At 37.3% G+C, this 21,442-nt stretch overlaps 1 protein-coding gene across 1 annotated transcript in view; it reads right to left on the bottom strand.

The window, feature by feature from the left end:
* The window catches only part of CEP83 (centrosomal protein 83), a gene marked incomplete at both ends in the record, with an annotated part of 93,113 nt that overhangs the window by 21,507 nt on the left and 50,164 nt on the right, over positions 1–21,442 (bottom strand). The window contains 4 exons of the mRNA XM_080706245.1: positions 9,414–9,563; positions 9,677–9,821; positions 11,344–11,458; positions 20,401–20,532. Coding sequence (XP_080562371.1) covers positions 9,414–9,563; positions 9,677–9,821; positions 11,344–11,458; positions 20,401–20,532 — 542 coding nt within the window. The remainder of the gene's footprint in view (positions 1–9,413; positions 9,564–9,676; positions 9,822–11,343; positions 11,459–20,400; positions 20,533–21,442) is intronic.

Genomic DNA, 21,442 nt, shown 5'->3' with positions numbered 1-21,442 from the left:
CATAAGACTTTAATAAACATAGGAAACGGGCTAAACTACTGGCTTTGCATAAACAGTACTGAGGATGTTACAGCAACAGAAAGTAACTCAGTTTGGAAGCCACGTCACACCCATACAGCTTACAAATTTGTCATTTATTAAATGCTATCAAAGCACACTGAGACTCTCACTCTATAAGGCTACAGATCTACCCCAAGACACTATGCTGTATTCTGTGAAATATCTCTTGAGTTTCTCATCTGAAACAAATGAACATTGAAGAGCACACAGTTTACATTCTCTTCTAAATGAATGATAGGTGTTAAGCCATAAGCTTAAAATGCAGAGTATCTCTGACGCCCAACGCACTAATCTCACAGCGAAGACTCCATGGTAACTGGGTTTGCCAGGACCATCAACCTTCTTTTAAAAGAATTATTCACTTATTTAAAATGTAATTCAGCTGGGCGTGGTGGCGCACACTTGTAATCCCCAGGCTTGGGAGGCTGAGACAGGATGATCCCACAGGTTCGAAGCCAGCCTCTGCTACTGAGTGAGGCTCTCAGCAACTTAGTGAGACCCTGTTTCCAAATAAAATATAAAATAGGTCTGGGAGTATAGCCCAGAAGTAGAAAGCCTCTGGGTTCCACCCCCAATACCACCAAAAAATTAAATAAATAAAGTAAATAAAATGTAATTCATTTGGTGCTTATTTGTAACATGGTATTATCAGCATATCTTATCTGCTCAATCAGGATGTGCTTGTCGGGCCACAACACTTGAAGAAGCCTAAGGCGGCCTGGCTTAAGTGAGGAATACCTGTAATCCCAGTACTTGGGAGGCTAACACAGGAGGATACTAAGTTTGAGGCCAGCCTCAGGAACTTAGTGACACCCTATTTTTTTTGTGTGTGTGTGGTACTGGGGTTCCTGGAAACTCTTCTACCACTGGGCTACACTCCCACACACCTAGTTTTTATATTTTTATTTAGAAACAGGGTCTCTTAAACCAGCAAGGCTGGCTTCCAACCTGCGCGATCCTCCTGCCTTTATCTCCCAAGCAAGGGGATTAGAAGCGTGTGCCACCACACCTGGCAGTGAGACCCTATTTTAAAATAAAAAAGAAAAGCCGGGTGTGGTGGCGTGCGCTTGTAATCCCAGTACTTGGGAGGCTGAGACAGGAGGATTGCACAGTTTTGAAGGCAGCCTCAGCTACTTAGTGAGGCTCTCTGCAACTTAATGAGACCCTGTTTCTAAATAAAATATAAAATATGCCTGGAAGTGTAGCTTAGAGGTAGAAGGCCCCTGGGTTCCATCCCCAGTACCAATAAGTAAGTAAGTAAATAAATAAATAAATAAATAAGGCTGGATATATATAGTTCAGAGGAAGAATACACATGGATTCAATCTCCAGTACCAAAAAACTTCATTTTAAAAATTCTAAGAAATATATAATACAATATATAAATATAATAAAAAGGTGTAGGGTATAGCTCAGAAATAGCGTGGCCCTGGGTTCAATTCCCAGCAACATGAAAATAAATAAACAGAAAACTGGGTGTCTTGGTTCACAACTGTAATCCCAGTACTTGAGAGGCTAAAACAGGAGGATCAGAGGTTCAAAGCCAACCTTGGAAATTTAGTGAGACCTTGTTTCAAAATAAGAAAATCATGTTGGGGTATAACTTAAAGATAGGATGCCTTTGGGTTCCACCTCCAGTACCCAAAAAATAAAATAAATAAATACATAAATACACAGGGTTGGAGATGTAGCTCAGTGGGGTTAAGTGTCCCTGGGTTCAATCCCCAGTACTGCCACCCAAAGGGGGAGGATCACTTTAGTAAGCAAAGGATTGGTATATAATTAATATTTAAAGCAACTGCCAAAACAACAATTAATATCTACTTAACCTAGATATTCTTGCTTGTGAGTACCCTCTTCTTTACATGATTTATACTTTTCATTTCCACACCAACACCATTTTTTCCACATGATAGTCTCTAATCAATCACAAACTCTGAATAAGAAAAGCTACAATTATGATTACTTTACTAAATGATAAAAGTAGACCTGGTTGATAGAGCTGGATATACAATAAGTAACTCAGAACTACCATGGAAAAAACATCACCACAACTGTAGAATATTTTTAAAAATCATACAAATCTTGTGAATTACTCCTTTTGCTAAATTTTATATTGGTTACCATGTCTCTAGTTTAAAATAAGTTGGGGGTCAGAGGCACATTATAAATGATCTGGAGAAAATGAAATGAAATTTAAGAGAAATTATCAAAGTGATTAACTGGGTAGAAAATTATTTAGAGAAAAACTAAAAAAATGAAAGCTGTTTTATACACATTTACATTGAGGAGGTGGCAATGCTGGGGGCTGAACTCAGGGCCCTGCACACTCGACCACATTCCTAGCCTTCATTTTGAGACAGTGGTCTTGCCCAGGCTGGTCTTGAACTTGCAATCCTGTCTCGGCCTTTTGAGAAGCTGGGTTTATAGTCATGTGCCACCAAGCTACTATTCTTTTAATAAAAGCCCCCCACCAAAAAAAAAAAAAAAAAAAGGATCACGTTCATTGTTGTCTTCAAGTAATGATATAATGCTGATTTTTTTTTATCACTATGGCAGCAGAAACCCTAAATAGAAGGAAAAAAAAAAAAAGAATATAACTGGCCAAATTATGGGACCATGATGGGATAAAAGTTTAGAGTAGGGTTCCTGGGGAGGGCAAAGTTTAAAAAAAACTACCTGCCCTGAATAGTGCAATAAAATAGCCACCTAAAAGCAAATGGATGGACAAGACTGAATCACAAAATCCATTACAGATTTATGAATCTAGAATTGTAGCCACTAACAATGTAAATTAATAGTCCATAAAACCCGGCATAAGTAATAAATATCTCTGCTTAAAGTAGTTCTTTTCTAAGTAATGTGGATCAAAAGCTTTATCTCAAAATATAACCTTCAACTTAATGAATCTGATTTTTAAAAGCCACTCAACTTTGATCTACGTAATTAGCAAAGTAACCAAGATTTTAGAATGTGAAAAGCAGATACAGAGAGCTTACAAGTGCTTAACACAAAGTCAAATACTCTATATCCCTGTATTATCTACATATTCTGCAAAAGTAATTCAGAAAAGCAAGGAGAACAAATTTACACAGAACCACACCTTTAGCATAAATGTAAACCGAGAAAAGTCCAAATCTTAAAACAACCAAAAGTGAAAAAAGGAAAAACCCTCAAAATCCTACCAAATGGTCTCTCATATTCTTGTCTGTGGCTGCATGTACATGTACATGTAACTCAACCATTTTGCTTAAAAACCAAGACCAGATTATGAGTAATACAGAAAACACACTTAAGACTGGGCGTGGTGACGCACACTAGTAATCCCAGCATTCACAAGGCTGAGACAGGAGGATCGGGGTTCACAGACAGCTCAGCTACTTAGTGAGGTAGAATCCCCCTGGGTTCCATCCTCAGTACTGCAGAAAGAAAGAAAAAGAAAGAAAGAAAGGGAGGGAGGGAGGGAGGGAGGAGAGAGAGAAAGAGAGAAAGAAAGAGAGGAAGGAAGGAAGGAAGGAAGGAAGGAAGGAAGGAAGAAAGAAAGAAAGAAAGAAAGAAAGAAAGAAAGAAAGAAAGAAAGAAAGAAAGAAAGAAAGAAGAAAAAAACACATTTAAAAATCAAAATAGCCGGGCGTGGTGGCACACGCTTGTAATCCCCGCGCTTGGGAGGCAGAGACAGGAGGATCACGCAGGTTCGAAGCCAGCCGTGCTGGCGTAGGAGACCCTGTTTCCAAAAAAAAAAAAAGTATAAAAATAGGTCTGGGAGTGGAGCCCGGAGGTTGAAGGGTTTCTAGGAACCCCAGTAGCACCAGAAATCAAAAATAATTATTCCATACAGATGGAAAAAGAAAGCAGAACTACTAAAAGAACAGATAACATAGAATTTGAGTAAATTCAATTACATGACAAAAACTTTAATACTGAAAGCCAGTTTACAATCAAAATACAAGTGTTATGACTTTACATATATATGTACATCCCAAATGACACAGAAATTATCTTTATGAAGCAAAAACTATAATAAAAACCATATATAAAAACATGCTAATAAGGAACTTTAATGCTATTAATTCTTTGTACAGAGAGATCAAGTGGACAAAAAAGTGCATAGAAAACCAAAACATTGTAGTTAATAAGATAGATCTTATGGATGAATACACACACAAGCACGCGCGCGCACGCGCACACACACACACACACACACACACACACACACACAGAATTTTACAGATTGTCTCATTAATGGTTTGACTTAGAATATTTCAACTCTACAATGGTGTGAATGCTGTATGCATTCAGTCTCTTCCCAGACTATTGATTATTTAAAGTGATACCAAATTAGCCATGGGATCATTAGGGCAAATAAGAAATAGCCTACAGTGTTATTAAGCTATGAGGATGAGGAGGTTAGCTGTATTAAATGCACTTTCAACTTTGAGGAAGGTAATTGTCAGGATATAACTCTACGCTGTACTATTATACTTGAATACTTTCTTTCTACATGCTATACAACATTCATAAAAATTGATGACAGGATACAGCTCTGAGGCTGGGGCAGGGAAAATAAAGTGCCCAGAGTGCAACATCTGAGACACTTACTCTAAGGTTGTTGTTTCGTGGTGCTGGGGGTTGAATCCTGGGCATTCTCCCTCCTAGCCCTATTTTATTTTTTTAATTTGAAAATGATCTCACTAAATTGCTGAGATTTGAACCTGTAATTCGCCCAAGTACTGGGATAACAGGCATTACCACCACTCCTGGCACTCTGAGGTTGTAAGCCAGATTCCTAGGTCAGAGGCCCAAGTCCAGTGGTCCAAATAAGTCTGGCCACTTTTCCCCCAAACCAAATGAAAAATATAAAGTGAATGCAGGAAAAGAGTTTTAATTAGTGTAACTGCAATGGGAAGACATGGAGACCTGGGTCATTATCCGTTATTTATTATGGGATTATTCTTATTATCCTATTATCTGAGATGATGAGCTGACATGAGCTTCTAGGTTATATATACAAGGGTGACCAGAAATGTGCATAGTTAAGCAGCTGTGGTCAAACTATCGTCTTGTTGATCAGTATTTCAGGATTGAGTCTCAAGGGGGCCCTGTCTGAGATAAGAAACAGCAAGCCTGAGGGGGCAGTCACAAGATGGTTCTGGATCAGACTTCCACTTCCTTTAATCCAGACCAAAGAGACAAATGCAACTTGGAGGCAGGGAGGCCAAGGTTTTGTCCTTTTAGTTAGCCATGTACATTTGAAGGCCCAAGTGAAGTCATGTCTAAGTCTTTGTTCAAAAGTTCCTCCAAGTTCAGCACTGGCACAGAGGAGCAAGCACCTCCTTAAATTTTACACCCTTGATTCTTCATTGGCCTTACCACGACTCTGGCATGGACACAGTAGATCATAAAGAAAACTGCAGAGTGTTCCATACAATGGAACCAATATCAACAACTCTCTGATCACGACGCAATGAAATTAAAAATCAATAAAAAATTTTAAAAAGGCTCTTTTCTACCTGGAAATCCAGACATTAAAGCCTAGAACATTCCAAAGCAGCTACCATGTGAAGAAAATTAGAAAGAGGCTGTGCGTATCTAAGGAAAGGAAAAAGTTCAGAGAACATCTGAGGAGACCCTCAGATTCTACCTCCAGCTTATCCTGGACACAAAGGTTGCCTATTCTAAATTCAAAAGTACAGTTTTCAATTAAAAAAATGAGTCATACAAAGAAAAAGTAAAAAGTATGGCCTATTTAAAGGAAAAAATAAATAGAAATTCTCAAAAGAAGAACCATTGGCAGCTCTACTAGACAAAGACATTAAAACAACTTTTGAAAGATGCTCAAAGGACCAAAAGATGTAGACAACAAGAAAATGATATGAAAAAATGAAAATACAAATAAGAAAAAACAAAGCCTAAAAAAAAAAATCAAAAGAATTTCTGGAGCTGAAAAATATAACAATTAAAACAAAAATTTTACCAGACGGATTCAAAAGCTACTTCGAGCACGCGGAAAGAGGAATAAAATAAAAAGGGTTAAGGATGTATCTTAGTGGTAGAGTGCTTGCCTGGCATGCATGAGGCCCCAGGTTTGATCCCCACAATGGCAAAAATAAAAACAAAATTTTAAAGTCTAGAAGGCAGTTTAAGACATATTTGAAATACAAAACAAAAATTTCAACTCCAAAAGCAGTGTGTGGAAAAATGACTCCTTGAAAGTAAATGATAAAATATTGCAGATAAACAAAAGCTGAGAGAGCTTGTACCAACCAGACCTACAGGACAAGATGTTCAAGGGTATCCTATCCAACAGGGTAAAATGAAAGCCATTAGCAGTAACTCAAATACTTACGAAAAATGCAGAGCTCAATAAAGTAGATATGTGAGCAATTATAAAAGCTGATATTAGCCTGGAATGGTGGTACACGCTTATCATCCCAGCATTTGGGAGGCTGAGAGAGGAGGGTTGTGGTTCAAGGACAGCATCAGCTACTTAGGCCCTTTGCAACTTAGTAGGACACTGTTTCAAAATAAAGAATAAAAAATAGGGCTGGGGGTAAGCTCAGAGGTAGAACACCCCTGGATTCCATCCCCAGTACCTTTAAAAACAAAAAAAAAGCTGATACTATTGTATTGTATGATATGAATATATTAAAAATAATTAGACTGCAAACTTGTATTATTGTAATTTTAGAACTTCACATTTTGTTATATATAACTGAAGAAACTAAGGCATTGAAAAAATGATTTTATATTTTGGGACATACAGTGCATAAAGATGTAATTTTGTGACATCAACAGCAGAAAGGGGTGGAGAAAACAGTGAAAAGTAGTTTTTGTGTGTCTTTCAAATTAACCTGATATAAATTCAAATTAGAGTGTATAATTTCAGGATGTTAAATGCAATCTCCTTGGTAACCACAAGGAAAATAGCTATAAAATATACACAAAAAAATAAGAAAGGAATTTAAGTGTTTCCCTATTTGAAATATATCTATATCTATTTAAAAATTAAACACATAAAAGGCAATAATGAAGAAAACAAGAGATAAAAACTATGTAAACACATAGAAAACAAATAGCAAATGACACAAGTCTCTTCTCATCAGTAATTAAAAATGTATTAAACTGGCAAAAAAAAAAAACAAAAAAAAAAAACAGACTGGCAGAATGGATAAAGAAGCATATGGTCCAACTAGATACTATCTACAAAATACTCACTTTAAATTCAAAGACACAAATAAAAGATGGAAAAAGCCAGGCGTGGTGGCACACACTTAGGAGGATGAGACAGGAGGATCACAGTTTCAAAGCCAGCCCCGGCAACTTAGCAAGGCTCTCAGCAATCTAGTGAGATCCCGTTATCAAATAGGGGGTGGGGGGCTCAAAGTGTAGCTCGGAGGTAAAATGCTCCTGGATCTGATCCCTAGTACCAACAAACAACAACAACAAAAGAAAGATGGAAAAAGATACCCTACACATAGGTTAAGTAATTAAAGGAGAACAGAGGCAGATATACTAATATCAGATAAATAGAATAAACAAGAAAAGGTTATAAGAGACAAGGAAGGACAGATTCCGTAATAATAGCAAGTTCAATACAGCAAGAAGATACTACAAACATTTTCAACAATAGGAGAATACACACCTGTTTACGATTACTAAAGTACTGGTTGTATCACAAAATATTAGAAACTAAATACACAAAGGAGAGTAAATAAACACTGGTACGTACACATAATGGAGTACTATGCAGCTGTAAAAGAATGGGGATAATCTCTATCAATTACCATGAAGTAACTTCCAGGATATGTTGCTAAGAAGAAGCAAAATAAGCTGGGCGTGGCGGCGCATGCTTGTAACCCCAGTACTTGGAAGGCTGAGACAGGAGGGTTCACAGCCAGCCTCAGCTACTTAGTGAGGCCCTCCACAACTCACTGAATACATATACACACACAAACACAAGTATCTATAGAAAAATAAAAATGAATACATATAAATGTGTGTTGTCTGTGTATACAGAAATTTACCTCCTTGCTCTATTCACCGAGAGGGTCTAGCAGCAATGTTTCCTAGTCCCAGTGAGCACTCCGAGAGTGGTGAGGTATTTTTCTATATCATTCCCCAATAAATAAGAACAAAAGCACCTTAGAGAAAGAGCCAATTAATTATAAGGCTGGGGCAAGGAAGGCAAAAGGGACTCCTAGAACATCCTGAAATGCCAGAAAATAAAGACAATCTCAAAAATGGGAATACACCAAAAGGATGTTGGACTCGACTTGAAAGAGCTTCCAATGGCCACACCTGAGATACTGAGAGGAGCAAATTGTAATATTACAACCCAAACAGGAAACTAAGAACCTGTTAGTCCATACAATTATAAATATAGTATTTGGAGAAGGGAAAGCTCTTCCTTACTGAATTTCAGCTAATGTCAGAAGAATGATTAAAATAACTAGGAAGATCATGATCCAGCAAGCATACGAGTAACAACTGTTGTAATGAAGAACTAGCAATGGAGACAAAATGAGTGGAAGAATGTTTGATGAGAATATTTAAATACCCTCAAAGTGTCATACGGGGAGCCTTAAAGATGATATATCACAGAAGGAATGACAGTGAATTTTATAGTGGAAAAAACTGGCAGACACCATGTTAACCAAGTGACGAAGGTTGGTTAGCATAACCAGTTGAGGGAACAATCACGAACTTGAACACTGAGAATACAACACTTTGGGGCTGTTTTTGCTTATAAATGCATAAACTGAATTTATTCATAAAATGTATTATAAACCCAAATCGAGAAATATTCTACAAAATAATTAACCAGCATTCTATCAGTGTTAATATGTTCCACATGAAAGGTCACTATATCACGGCAATGTGTGGACTGGATCTTGGACCAGAAAAAGAATGTAAGTGAAGCAATTGTTAAGTATTGAATGCCAGGCGTTCTGGCGCACGCTTGTAATCCCTGCGCTTGGGAGGCTAAGACAGGAGGACTTCACAGGTTCGAAGCCAGCCTCAGCTACTTAGTGAGGCTCTCAGCAACTTAGTGACAACCTGATTCCAAATAAAGAAAATAGGTCTGGGAGTATAGCCTGGAGGTAAAAAAGTCCCTGGGTTCCACCCACAGTACCACCAAAAAGAAAAAAGAATAAAGTCAGTAGGTTTGATAATATTAATGTTTGATTCATGGATTATACTGTTTCTTAGTCTTGACTATGGTGATACGGGCATAGAAAATGTTAATAGCTGGGGAAGCTGAGTGAAGAAATGGGAATTCTTTGTACTACTTTTATGTCATTTTGTTACTTCTGAAACAATCTCAAAATTAAAAGCATATGTTAATAACTGACCTAGCGCTCTGCAGCTCCCTCCGGGCCGACTCCTCCGAGGCCTGGGCGGCCCGCACCCTCTCTTCACACTGATCCCTTTCAGTCTGCCTCCAGACATCGTGCTCCATTTTCGTTTTCTCTAAATCTGCTAATCTGTTCTCAAGTTCTAACCTAAAACAACAGATGATAATTATGTTACAAGAGCTACAATAAAGATGATTCCACATTAAAATGTTTTCATGTATAAGGAAATTTAATGCAAACTAAGGTAATTAAGTACTTACTTTTCATCTTGTAATACCACAAGTTTCTGATAACCTTCTTCCTTGGCAGCTTGTATTTTACGTATTAATTCACGATCCTTTTCTACTAAGAGCACTTTGTGATGTTCAACAGCCGATTTGAGAATTTCATTGTCTGACTGTAATCCTAGGGTTTTTAAATGGAGAAAAATTTACTATATTCGATATTATTAAGATGAAAACATGACAACAGCAAGCATTCATAAGCAAGTAAGACAATGAAAAGGATGCAGAAAGCTGGATGCAGTGGTGCACACCTGCAATACCAGCACTTGAGAAGCTGAGGCAGGAGGACTGCAGGTTTGAGGCCTGTCTCAGAAACTTAGCAAGACCCCATTACAAAAGTAAAAAACAAAAAGGGCAGGAAGTGTAGCTCAAAGGTAGAATGCCCCTGGGTTCAATACCCAGTATCACAAAAACAATCAAATTTAAGATGTAAAAAGTCTTTCTGGCCGGGCATGGTGGTGCACGCTTATAATCCCAGCGCTTGGGAGGTAGAGACAGGAGGATCGCACAGGTTCGAAGCCACCCTCATTGGCTTAAGAGACCCTGTTTCCAAATAAAATATAAAATAGGTCTGGGAATGTAGCCTGGAGGTAGAAGGGTTCCATCCTCAGTACCACCAAAAAAAAAAAAAAAAAAAAGTCTTTCATGACATATATTCTCAAAGATCCTTAAATCACTGATAAACTTTCTTAAAATAAGAATAAAACAGATTAAAATTCAGAGTTAATTTTTCTGTCATTATTTTATATTTGGCATGTACATACACAAAAGCTTTTAAGAGTTTTTACACATCTACTTATTTTAATCTTGAGAACTGGAAAGATCAACCTATATTATATCCAAAGAGGCCAACTTACTTCACCTCTAAAGAATTCTGCAAACTGAGCCCAAGACAGCAGCATAACAAAACTGCCTGGTACAGAGTGCACAAAACCACCAAATCCTTCAAAACCCAAGATTATAATAGAACCCCTAGGATTCTAGCAGAAATCTAAACAACAAGGAAACTTATAGTTTGTCCAATGAATTCCCAAGTCCTCCTTGTGATGAGATGACAAGTACTTTCCAGATGGAGTAACTAAAGTAAATTCCTATCTAATGCAAAATAAAAACAGAATGCAGCAATAGATCTCAAACTCTATAAAATTTATAAAATTTCTAACAAATTTTACTCCGTAAATCCATAGAAATCCACGAGTCAATATAAGGTAGAAATTAATAATAAAAACAATTACTCAACCTAAGCTCTAACTGAAACTACAAAGGTCAATTGAACTACAGTTCAAGCAGTTACAGCCCAAGGATAGCTTATTTAAGAACTTATCCTTCTTAAAGTTTTTAGGACTTACAATATCCTAGGACTACATAATCTAAAAAGATTTAAATTATTAACCCAAGAGAGGTGAAATTCCACTTTCAAAGTTTCATTTATGTATTAATTTAAAAACAGTTCCATAAACATAAGATTGATATTTTAGACAAACTTAAAACATAGAAAGAACATTCAACATATATGCAAAAAACATTCTATATGTATTCCAAGATTAAAATTCAATTATGCTGACAACTGGAAAATAAAAATTCAGGTTGCTCTACTTTAATAATTTGAGTTTATGAATAAAAAGTATGAGAAATCATGTTACCATCCAGTTCACTTTGAATCTTATTTCTTTCTCTTTCTAGCTCACTCTTAGCTCTTGCTGCCTCCAGTTTGATGTCCGTTATTTCTATTTTGTTTGAATGCTTAAGTTCTTTTACCTGTTGATAATTAGAAATTGAAATTATTTTTGATCATTTTATTACCATTCAGTACTTATCAAAAATATAGGCGGAATTGAGAAAACATTTTGGGTCTATGCCATACCACCCTGAACGCACCCAATCTCATCTGATCTCAGAAGCCGAGCAGGTTCAGGCCTGGTTAGTACTCGGATGGGAGAAAACATTTCGGTAGCAGAGTATAGAGTGTAAATGCCTTCCAGAATAGTATCTGTCATGAGGAGACACCCCATCATTGTCTTCCCTAGTAAAACTAAGACATTCTTTACAAATATCTGGTAGGGTCACCTGAACTTAATTATGCCTTAAAAGATTTAACTACATGCATCTAATATCCAATAGTCAATGAATGGATCATTAGGAAACAAGACGAAACCTTTCTTTTCAAAAAAAGTGTTAGGGACAAAGAGGGTATCTAGGTAGAAGGAACAGCATATAGAATGCTAAACAGAAATGTGCATCACAGGGTCTACTCTTTTTCAAGTTATGCCTTGCAAGAGCAGAATGAGGCATGAAAACGGTAGAGGGGTGCAGATAAACTTTATATGCCGTACAAAAAGGCTGTCTACCCTGTCAGCAATTGATGGTAGAATTAACTTTCTGAAGCAATGTTAAATATGATAAGTGCAAACATGTTGGGTTAAGGAACTAAAGGTAGGCTGGGTGTGTGGCACGCACTCGCAATCCCAGCACTTGGGAGGCTGCAACAGAGGACTGCAGGTTTGCAGCCAGCCTCACCTACTTAGTGAGGCCCTGTTTCAAAATAAAGAATAAAAACTAGGGCTGGGGGTGTAGCTCAGAGACAGAATGCCCCTGGGTTCCATCCTCAGTACTTATTGCAAACAAAAACCAACAAACAAAAAAACCCAAAAAACTGAAGGTAAAGAAACAAGAGGCAATGAATTAATAAAGGGTGTTAAGAACTAAATTTGGTGATTAAATAGCATACACATGTGAGGTAGAGGAACAAGTATCAATCATATAAATCCATTTTTAATGTCAAAGCTTTTTTTTTTTTTTTGGATAGTAGTGAGGTGGGAACCCAGGGGCATTCTACCTCCAAGCTATGCCCTATTTTTTATTCTTTATTTTGAATCAAGGTCTCACTGAGTTGTATAGGGCCTCACTAAGTAGCTGAGGCTGTCCGCAAACAAAGATCCTGTCTCAGCCTCCCAAGTACTGGGATTATAAGCGTGCGCCACCAGGCTGGGCTCAAAGAGTTTTTTTTTTCTTCTTCTTTTTTTTTTTTTGTACGGGGGATTGAACCCAGGGCTCAAGTAATGCTAAGATAGTGCTCTATCTTGCCTAAGGGGATATCCCCACAGGCTATCCATAGCCCCCCAAAACGAATTTTTCTAAAGTCCCATGTAAACATAAATAATTGTCAATCCAACACATTTCAGTTTTCAGTCTTCGCTGAGGTATTCCTTTGGAGATAATTCTTTCATAAGTTGCCTCCTTGCCTTCCCTCTTTCCTTCCTTCCTTCAGTATTTATTGAGTATCTATTACATGTCAGGCATGATTTTAAGTACTGAGGACATAACAGAAAACAAACTTTTGTCTCTCCAATCATTTGCACTAATAACACTTTCTGTATCCTTTACCTTTGGTATGGTACTTCTAAAACTAGGTATAGGCCGGGCGTGGTGGCGCACGATTGTAATCTCTGCACTTGGGAGGCTGAGACAGGAGGATAACACAAGTTCAAAGCCAGCCTCAGCTACTGAGTGAGGCTCTCTGCAACTTAGAGAGACCCTGTTTCCAAATAAAGTATAAAATAGGTCTGGGAGTATAAATAATCCAGAGGTAGAAAAGCCCCTGGGTTCCACCCCCAGTACCACACACACTAAATAAATAAATAAATAAATAAATAAATAAATAAATAATAAAATTAGGTGTAGTAGTAAAGAATGTAACAAATACAGGTAGAAAAATTAGCTAAACTTGTTTCTATCATACTAATGTAAAAACTATGAAATCAAGATAAAATGACAAATACATAAAAATCAAATATATAAAATGTGACTGCCAGGCGTGGTGGTGCACACTTGTAATCCCCATGATTGGGAGGTGGAGACAGGAGGATCGTGCAGGTTCGAAGCCAGCTGTGCTGGCTTAAGAGACCCTGTTTCCAAATAAAATATAAAATAGGTCTGGGAGTGTAGCCTGGAGGTAGAAGGGTTCCATCCCCAGTATCACCAAATAAACAAATAAATAAATAAATAAATAAATAAAAAAAATGTGAGATATTAGGGGAAAAAGGTTAAGAAGAATTTTCTTAAAAGTCCAATAAAACTGTATAACAACTGGAGTTGGGAGTTAAGACAAAAAATCATGGAAAGGTTCTACAGCCAAAGAAGGCAGGATGAAAACCAGAAACATCTTATTAGAAGAAACTCCATTTTAGAGATCCTAAAAATACCACAAGAAACAGGCTTCATGTAAAATCCACACCTAAAAAAGTAAACAAAATACAAGTATTATAGTGCCTTTACACTGCTAATCATAATGACGCGTCCTTTCAAATTAACGTGTACACTTTTAAATGGCACTACATAAAATAGCTACCTTCGCATTTTTAAATCTCCTTTCTGAAGTTTGACAACCACATGAATATAGTAAAGAAGTTCTATTTATTTACGTAGTTAAACCTTATTAAATTAAGTTTTGCCACATTATAATTTCCATGGACTATTTTAATTACAAGTGCTGTAAAAATTAGAAAAAATACAACTACAATGAATATACAACCGGTATGACAAATGTGACTATAATAGGTTAAGAACGACACAGCAATTCATTACAAACCACACTGCAGCTGCCTTTAGTATAAGGTAGAAATTAGAGCCAGCCTATTTCATAGAACACTGATTCGTTTCATAACTTCAAAAAGAACTATAAAACAAAAACTTATTTCTTATAGATTTCACTGTGAGATTTACTCAAGTAAAAAAACCATTATCAACTGATAATACAGTTATTGAAACTGGAAAAAAAAAAAAACCACTGGGCAGAATGTCAAGCAACAGTCTAAGCCCTCTGCACTCAAAATTATATATTTACGGATGTCTCTTTAGTGACGTATTTCTATAGAACTGAAATAATGAATGTACAAACAGAATTGTTAATTTCTAAAATATACAACAGCAATTGTTTATTAAAAATAAATAAACTAAAATCTGTGTGTGGTGGTGCATGCTTGTAATCCCAGTACTTGGGAGGCTGAGGCAGGAGGATCACAGGTTTGTGGCCAGCATCAGCTAGTCAGTGAAGCCCTCTGCAACTTAGTGAGACTGTTTCAAAATAAAGAATACAAAACAGTGCTATAGCTCAGAGATAGAATGCCCTGGGTTCAATCCTCAGTACCATAATAAATAAGTAATTGAGTAAGGAAGGAAGGAAGGAAGGAAATAAATAAATAAATAAGTAAGTAAATAACTTGAGCCGGGAGTGGTGGCACATGTTTGTAATCCCAGTACTTGGGAGGCTGTGACAGGAAAATCGCAGGTTCACAGCCTCAGCTACTTAGTAGGGCTCTCCGCAACTTAGTGAGACCCTGTTTCAAAATAAAGAATAAAAAATAGGGCTGAGGGTGTAGCTTGGAGGTAGAATGCCTGTGGAGTCAATCCCCAGCACTGCAAAATACATAAACAAACAAAAAAACAAACAAATAAAACAACATATAAATAACTCTTGGCCAGGCATGGTAGCACACACTAATAATCCCAGTACTTAGGAGGCTGAGACAGGAGTATAGTGGACTTGAAGCCAGCCTCAAAAACTGTGCAAGACTCAGCAATTTAGCAAGATCCTTTTTCAAAACAAAAAAGGAAAATAGAATAAATCTGGGGGCATAGCTCAGAGGCAGAATGTCTCTGTATTCAACTCCAAGCACCAAGGAATGAATGAATGAAGGAAGGAAGGAAGGAAGGAAGGAAGGAAGGAATGAATATTACCCAGGAATAACAAACTGTAGCTCCTTTTTACTAGTAATCTGAATTAAATCCCACATAACCATTAATAAACTTCCTTTCTGCTTCTAGATCCTTGGTTCTAAATCTTCGTTGTGATTAGGCTCCCCAAATCCTAGAAAAGTAGGAATCTTCTCCTAAATAAAATGCACATGTTAAAATGTTGTATAAAACTTTAAGAGACTGTCTTCTGAAACTCTGCTGCACCAAACCACCCAGCGTTCCAGAGAATGTTTTCCACATAGAGTTTAGTCTTTACATTATAAATGTGTTTTATTATGCTTTTGACACAACAAAAACAACTACTCAGGCATTACTACTGATAAAACATTAATAAATATCAAAAATAGCAACACGAGGTATTTTATAGAGATCTAGATCTGTTGACGTATGCATGCCTACAAAAACAATTAAAAATCTAAGAAAAGAAAATATAGTTGAAAAACCAAAGGCATTATCAAAGAAGTGCTAGATGTACATTCCAAAGAGATGGTTCTTTAAAAAGTTCTGATTTTTTTTTTCAAAGTTCTGAGATAGTATAACTCGTGAACTTGGCTAATAAGCAGGACTCTGTGGGATGGCTTCCTTACAACTGTCTTATTGGAGTTCTAAAGATCAAAAAATCTAATGAGGTTTTGCAAGGCCTCAGAAACTTAGCGAGACCCTGTTTCAAAATAAAAAATGGAGCTGGGCATGGTGGAGCACACTTATAATCCCAGCATTTAGGAGGCTGAGACAGCAGGTTCACAGACAGCCTCAGCTACTTAGTGAGGCCCTTTGCAACTCAGTGAGACCCTGTTTCAAAAGAAGGAATCAAAAATAGGGCTGGAGTGTAGCTCAGAGGTAGAATACCCCTGGGTTCCATCCCCAGTACCGCAAAAAAAAAAAAAGAAAAGAAAAGAAAGAAAGAAAGAAAGAAAGAAAGAAAGAAAGAAAGAAAGAAAGAAGGAGAGAGAGAGAGAGAGAGAGAGAGAGAGAGAGAGAGAGCGAGCGCACGAGAGCGCGCGAGAGCGCGTGCATGCTGAAAGGAGGATTAGGGGTATATAGCTCAAAATGTCCTTGGGGTTCAATCTCCAGTACAACAAGAAGAAAAATTCTAATGAGATAACTAGAAAAATTTAACTTCTTGAATGAAAACTGTCTTTAAGGTCATCATTTTCAGGCTATCTATGATAACACCTTTTAATCTAAAACACTGACACTAACATAACTTTGTTCTGAAACCTAACAAACATGTGCAAATTTGAATAACTTAGACAAACACACTCCAGGTGTTCCTTTGCATTGCAAACAACCATTTGCTAAAAGTGCAAAATGTTGATGAAAATTTCAAGTTGCAAAGAAAACTGTGACAGTCATGTTTGAAATATTATTTTAAAATTTATCCTTCCATGGAATCTTTTTACATATAAAATTTCAAATGAGAGTTGCTACGTGTAAAGTTGAAGGATGTATTTAATATTCCATTTATATGCAAAATAATGCAAGTGTGCCTTTAAAAACAGGCAACTCCTAGCAATATGTGCTAATAAACAAGCATGGAGAAACGAATGCTACTACTATACTAAATTGCCGTTCTTCCTTTGACGCAGAGAAAATGCCTATGTTTAACTTGAAAAAGAAAGAGTAACAGAGAAGAGTATAAGGAAAGAGAAGAGAAGTCAGGGTCAGCACACAAGTGAGCAAAAGAACTTGGGTAAAATGTGCTGCAGGAAAAAATGAGCCCAAAGAGAGCTATTAGAAGCTGCTGCAAAAGCCCAGTGCATACAATGTCCTGTTGTTATATCTGTAGCTTCAGTTATTCCAGCAGTCCAATCTGGCTACTTAGGCCCAAAACAATGTGTTATAAATATGGAGTACTCAATTATAATTTTATAAAATAAAAACAGTTTATATAGGAATTGGAAGAAAAGCTTGAGAGAATTCCTTGTATCCTAAGTTATACTCTGTTTTATTTCATGTGTGTGGCGCCAGGCATGGTGGCACAAGCTTGTAATCCCAGCATTTGGGAGGCTGAGACAGGAGGATCGCGGTTGGCGGACAGCCTGAGCTACTTATGCAACTTCGTGCGACCCTGTTTCCAAATAAAGAATAAAAATACAGCTGGGGGTGTAGCTCAGAGGTAGAATGCCCCTGGGTAACTAAATACACACACACACACACACACACACACACACACACACACACACACACACACATTTCATGTGTGTGTACACTCTATCACTATAGGCGTTCACTTTGTATCTGCTGAATGTATGAGTTGTTACTTAATCAGGAAACAATCAAGTTATCAGCTTATTTCCTAATACACTCTACATTGACACAATCATAGTTGGCTGGAATGATTCTTATGGATCGGCAGACTTCCCCTATGAGGAAAACAGATCCCAACAGTATCAATGGGATCCCAATGATATCAAGTGACTTGCCCAGAGTTACACAAAACATTAGTTATTGGTCAATACATGAGGTAAAAACTTTGTATTCTTTATGTTATTTTCTTATTTAAAAATATCAATAGTATATAATCATTACTGTTATCATTTTAATCACCACTTACATTCATAAAAATCCATAAAAAATAGGTATTATTATCCCCATTCAAAAGTTAAGAAAAAGCCATGTGACACATGCCTGTAATCCCCGTACTTGGGAGGCTGAGACAGGAGAATCACAGGTTCAAGGCTAATCAACTTAGTTTCAAAAATAAAAAATAAAAAGGGCTAGAGCAGAGGTACTCTAAAGTACAAGTTCTTAGAAATGTACCGAGACTGAATAATAGCAGTGACTACTTTAGTAATCATTTGCTAGACCTTATGCTAAGTACTTTGTTTTATCTCATTATTATTTATTATATTATTATTATTATTATTATTATTATTATTTTGGCAGTACTGAGGATTGAACCCAGGGCATTCTACCTCCAAGCTACACCTCCACCCCTATTTTTTCTTCTTTAGTTTGAAACAGATTCTCCTACATAGTGGAGATCCTCACCAAGTAAACAGGGCTGGCTGAAAACTTGACATCTTCCTCTCTCAGCCTCCCACATATTGAGATTACATGCATGCACCACCATGTCCAGATATATCTCCTTTAATTTTGCCACAGAGACTATCTCCTTTAATCTCTGATAGTAGTATCCCATTTTATAAAAAGTGACAGTAATGTTTCAGAGAAAAAAAATCAAATATATCAGGTGGTATTAAGAGCTATAAAGAGACAAAAGGCAGGTTAGGAAGATACAGAAAGCAGAGCAAGAGGGAAGATGTAATTCTTACAAGTAAAGATAAGAAAGGCCTCTCAAATTAGATGATATCTTAAAAAGGCAAGGGGCAAGCTACGCTGATGTGAGGAAAGACCATGCCGGGCACAGGCACAGGGCCTGGCAGTCGGAGTAAGCCTCCTCAACAGGGAGGAGACCAGTGAGGCAGGAAACGGTGAAGAGGAAGATGGATGCTGATGGCTATGCCGAGAGTCCAGACACCAGTCATACGGAGCCCTGAATGGGCAGGACAGAAAGACCACTAGGAAGGTATCAAACATTCAGCCTAGAGAGACCATGGCTTGAACTAGAGTGATCACAGGGAGGAGATAAGGACTGGTCCGATTCTTCATGAATTTGAAAGGTAAAATATGGAATAAAAAAGATTTTAACAAAGCCAGGCGTGGTGGCGCACGCTTGTAATCCCCGTGCTTGGGAGGCGGAGACAGGAGGAGCGTGCAGGTTCGAAATCATCCACGCTGGCTTGAGACCCTGTTTCCAAATAAAAAAAAAATATATATATATATATAAAATAGGTTTGGGAGCACAGCCCGAAGGGAGAAGGGCTTCCAGGAACCCAGTACCACCAAAAAAAAAAAAAAAAAAAAAAAGATTTCAACATGAAAAACTATTACATTTCTCTGCCATTGTGTAGTATTAAGAAAAATAATGTGTATCTTATGTCAATGCATTTGTTTCTTGGAAGGTAGAATGATAATAGAATAAGATTTCAAGCCCAGCATGGTGATTGCAAGCCTATAATCCCAGTATTTAAGAGGCTAAGACAGGAGGATCGCAGGTTCAAGGACAGTCTCAGCAACTCACTGAGATGCTCAGCAACTCAGTAAGACCCTGTTTCAAAATAAAAAAATATAAGAGTCTGGGAGGGGTGGTGCATGCCTGTATCCCAGTACTTCGGAGGCTGAGACATGAGAATTGCAGATTCAAGAGCAGCTACAGCAACTCAGTGAGACACTCACCAAACCAGCAAAGTTCTGCTTCAAAACAAAACATAAAAAGGATTGAGGTTGTAGCTCAGAGGTAGAATCCCTCTCAGTTGAATTCCCAGTACCATAAATGAATGAATAAATGAACATGTAAAGAAATAGGACTGTGGGTGCAGCTCCGAGGTAGAATGCACCCCGGGGGGTTCAATCTCCACTTACCACCCCCCCCAAAAAAAAAAGATTTCAATGTGGAGAACTAAACCATTAAAATTTCTAGCAAGTGGTATAACTATGACTCCAGCTACTTGGAAGGCTGAAGTGAAAAGAATTGCAAATTTAAGAGGAGCCTGAGCAACTTAGTAAGATCCTGTCTCAAAACACACAAGCAAAATGGTCTAGCCAGGCATGGTTGCCACACCTGTATGTAGTATTTGGGAGGTTGAGACAGGAGAATCACAGGTTTGTGGCCAGCCTCAGCAACTCAGTGAGATCCTGTTTCAAAATAAAAAATAAAATAGGGCTGAGGACGTAGCTCAGAGGTAGGATGCCCGAGTTCAATCCTCAGTAACACACACAAGAAAACAAACAAAAAACAAGACCGAGCTGGGCACATAACTCCGCAATGGAGCACGTGCCTGGCATGCACAAGGCCCAGGTTCAACCCCTAGTACCAGGGAAAAAATGAACATTTACAGTATCTGGTATCATCAAGACTGAAACAGAAGGAAAAGACTTACTTTACTGGTCAGTGTATTTACTTCTCGGTCAGCTTTATGCAATTTACTGATCAACACAGTGTTTTGCTCATTGCTTGACTGCAGCTCCTTTTCCAAGCGCTCAGCCTGAAGCTTAGCCGACTGTTTCTCAGCCTTTCATTAAAACAAAATACTTTAAAGTTTGTCCAGAATTTTTATATCATATCAAAGTAAAATAAGTATTAAAAGTCATGTCAACAATACAGAAAAATCATCCAAATCCTAAACAACATTAACATGTGCCAAAGTAACATGAGTTTTTGGAAACAAATTGGCAGATTTCACTTAAAATACATTTACCACAGGAAATATACAACAAAGGTAATCTAGACAAAAGATATATTAACAGCCACTAACAAAATGAAGCTTATATATTTTTTCATTTGATACCTATTTATTTTGAATGCTCACATAATTAAAACAAACATTTTTTTGCAGGGGAGTCCACAGCAGTTATAAAAAAAAGCATAAGAAGATATGAGAGAGCTCACTGACAGGGATAAGACGTGGAAAAAAAAATTAAAACATGGAAGAGAGAGGGTCAAGAATTAAAAATCCTCAGCTAATTTGCACCTTTTGAAGTATGGGCAAAAAAGTTCTTGACCTCATCATATAATTAAGATTCTTAATGAAGTCTGTAAGTTGTCAAAACATTTTTGGTTTGTAATACTCAAAGTACTCTTCCATTACAGAGGAAAAACTAAAATCCTTTTTAAATATTTATATTCAAAATAATTAAAAACATTCTGGCATTTAAAGCATAAATGAGTTTTATAACATCTCATGTCCTATGTATGCTAAATATGATAAGGATTGTTGTAGTCAATAAATAATTCAGAAAAATTATTCAAATACAAGACCATTGGGCGTGGTGATGCACGCTTGTAATCCCAGCACTTGGGAGGCTGAGACAGGAGGATCGCACAGGTTCAAAGCCAGCCTCAGCTACTAAGTGAGGCTCTCTGCAACTTAGCGAGACCCTGTTTCCAAATAAAGTATAAAATAGGTCTGAGAGTATAGCCTG

This window comes from Muscardinus avellanarius, assembly GCF_963383645.1.
Source record: "Muscardinus avellanarius genome assembly, chromosome: 11".
In the NCBI taxonomy this organism is placed as follows: domain Eukaryota; kingdom Metazoa; phylum Chordata; class Mammalia; order Rodentia; family Gliridae; genus Muscardinus; species Muscardinus avellanarius.
The sequence above is the reverse complement of the archived record's forward strand: the minus strand, read 5'-3'. Positions and strand labels throughout refer to the sequence as shown.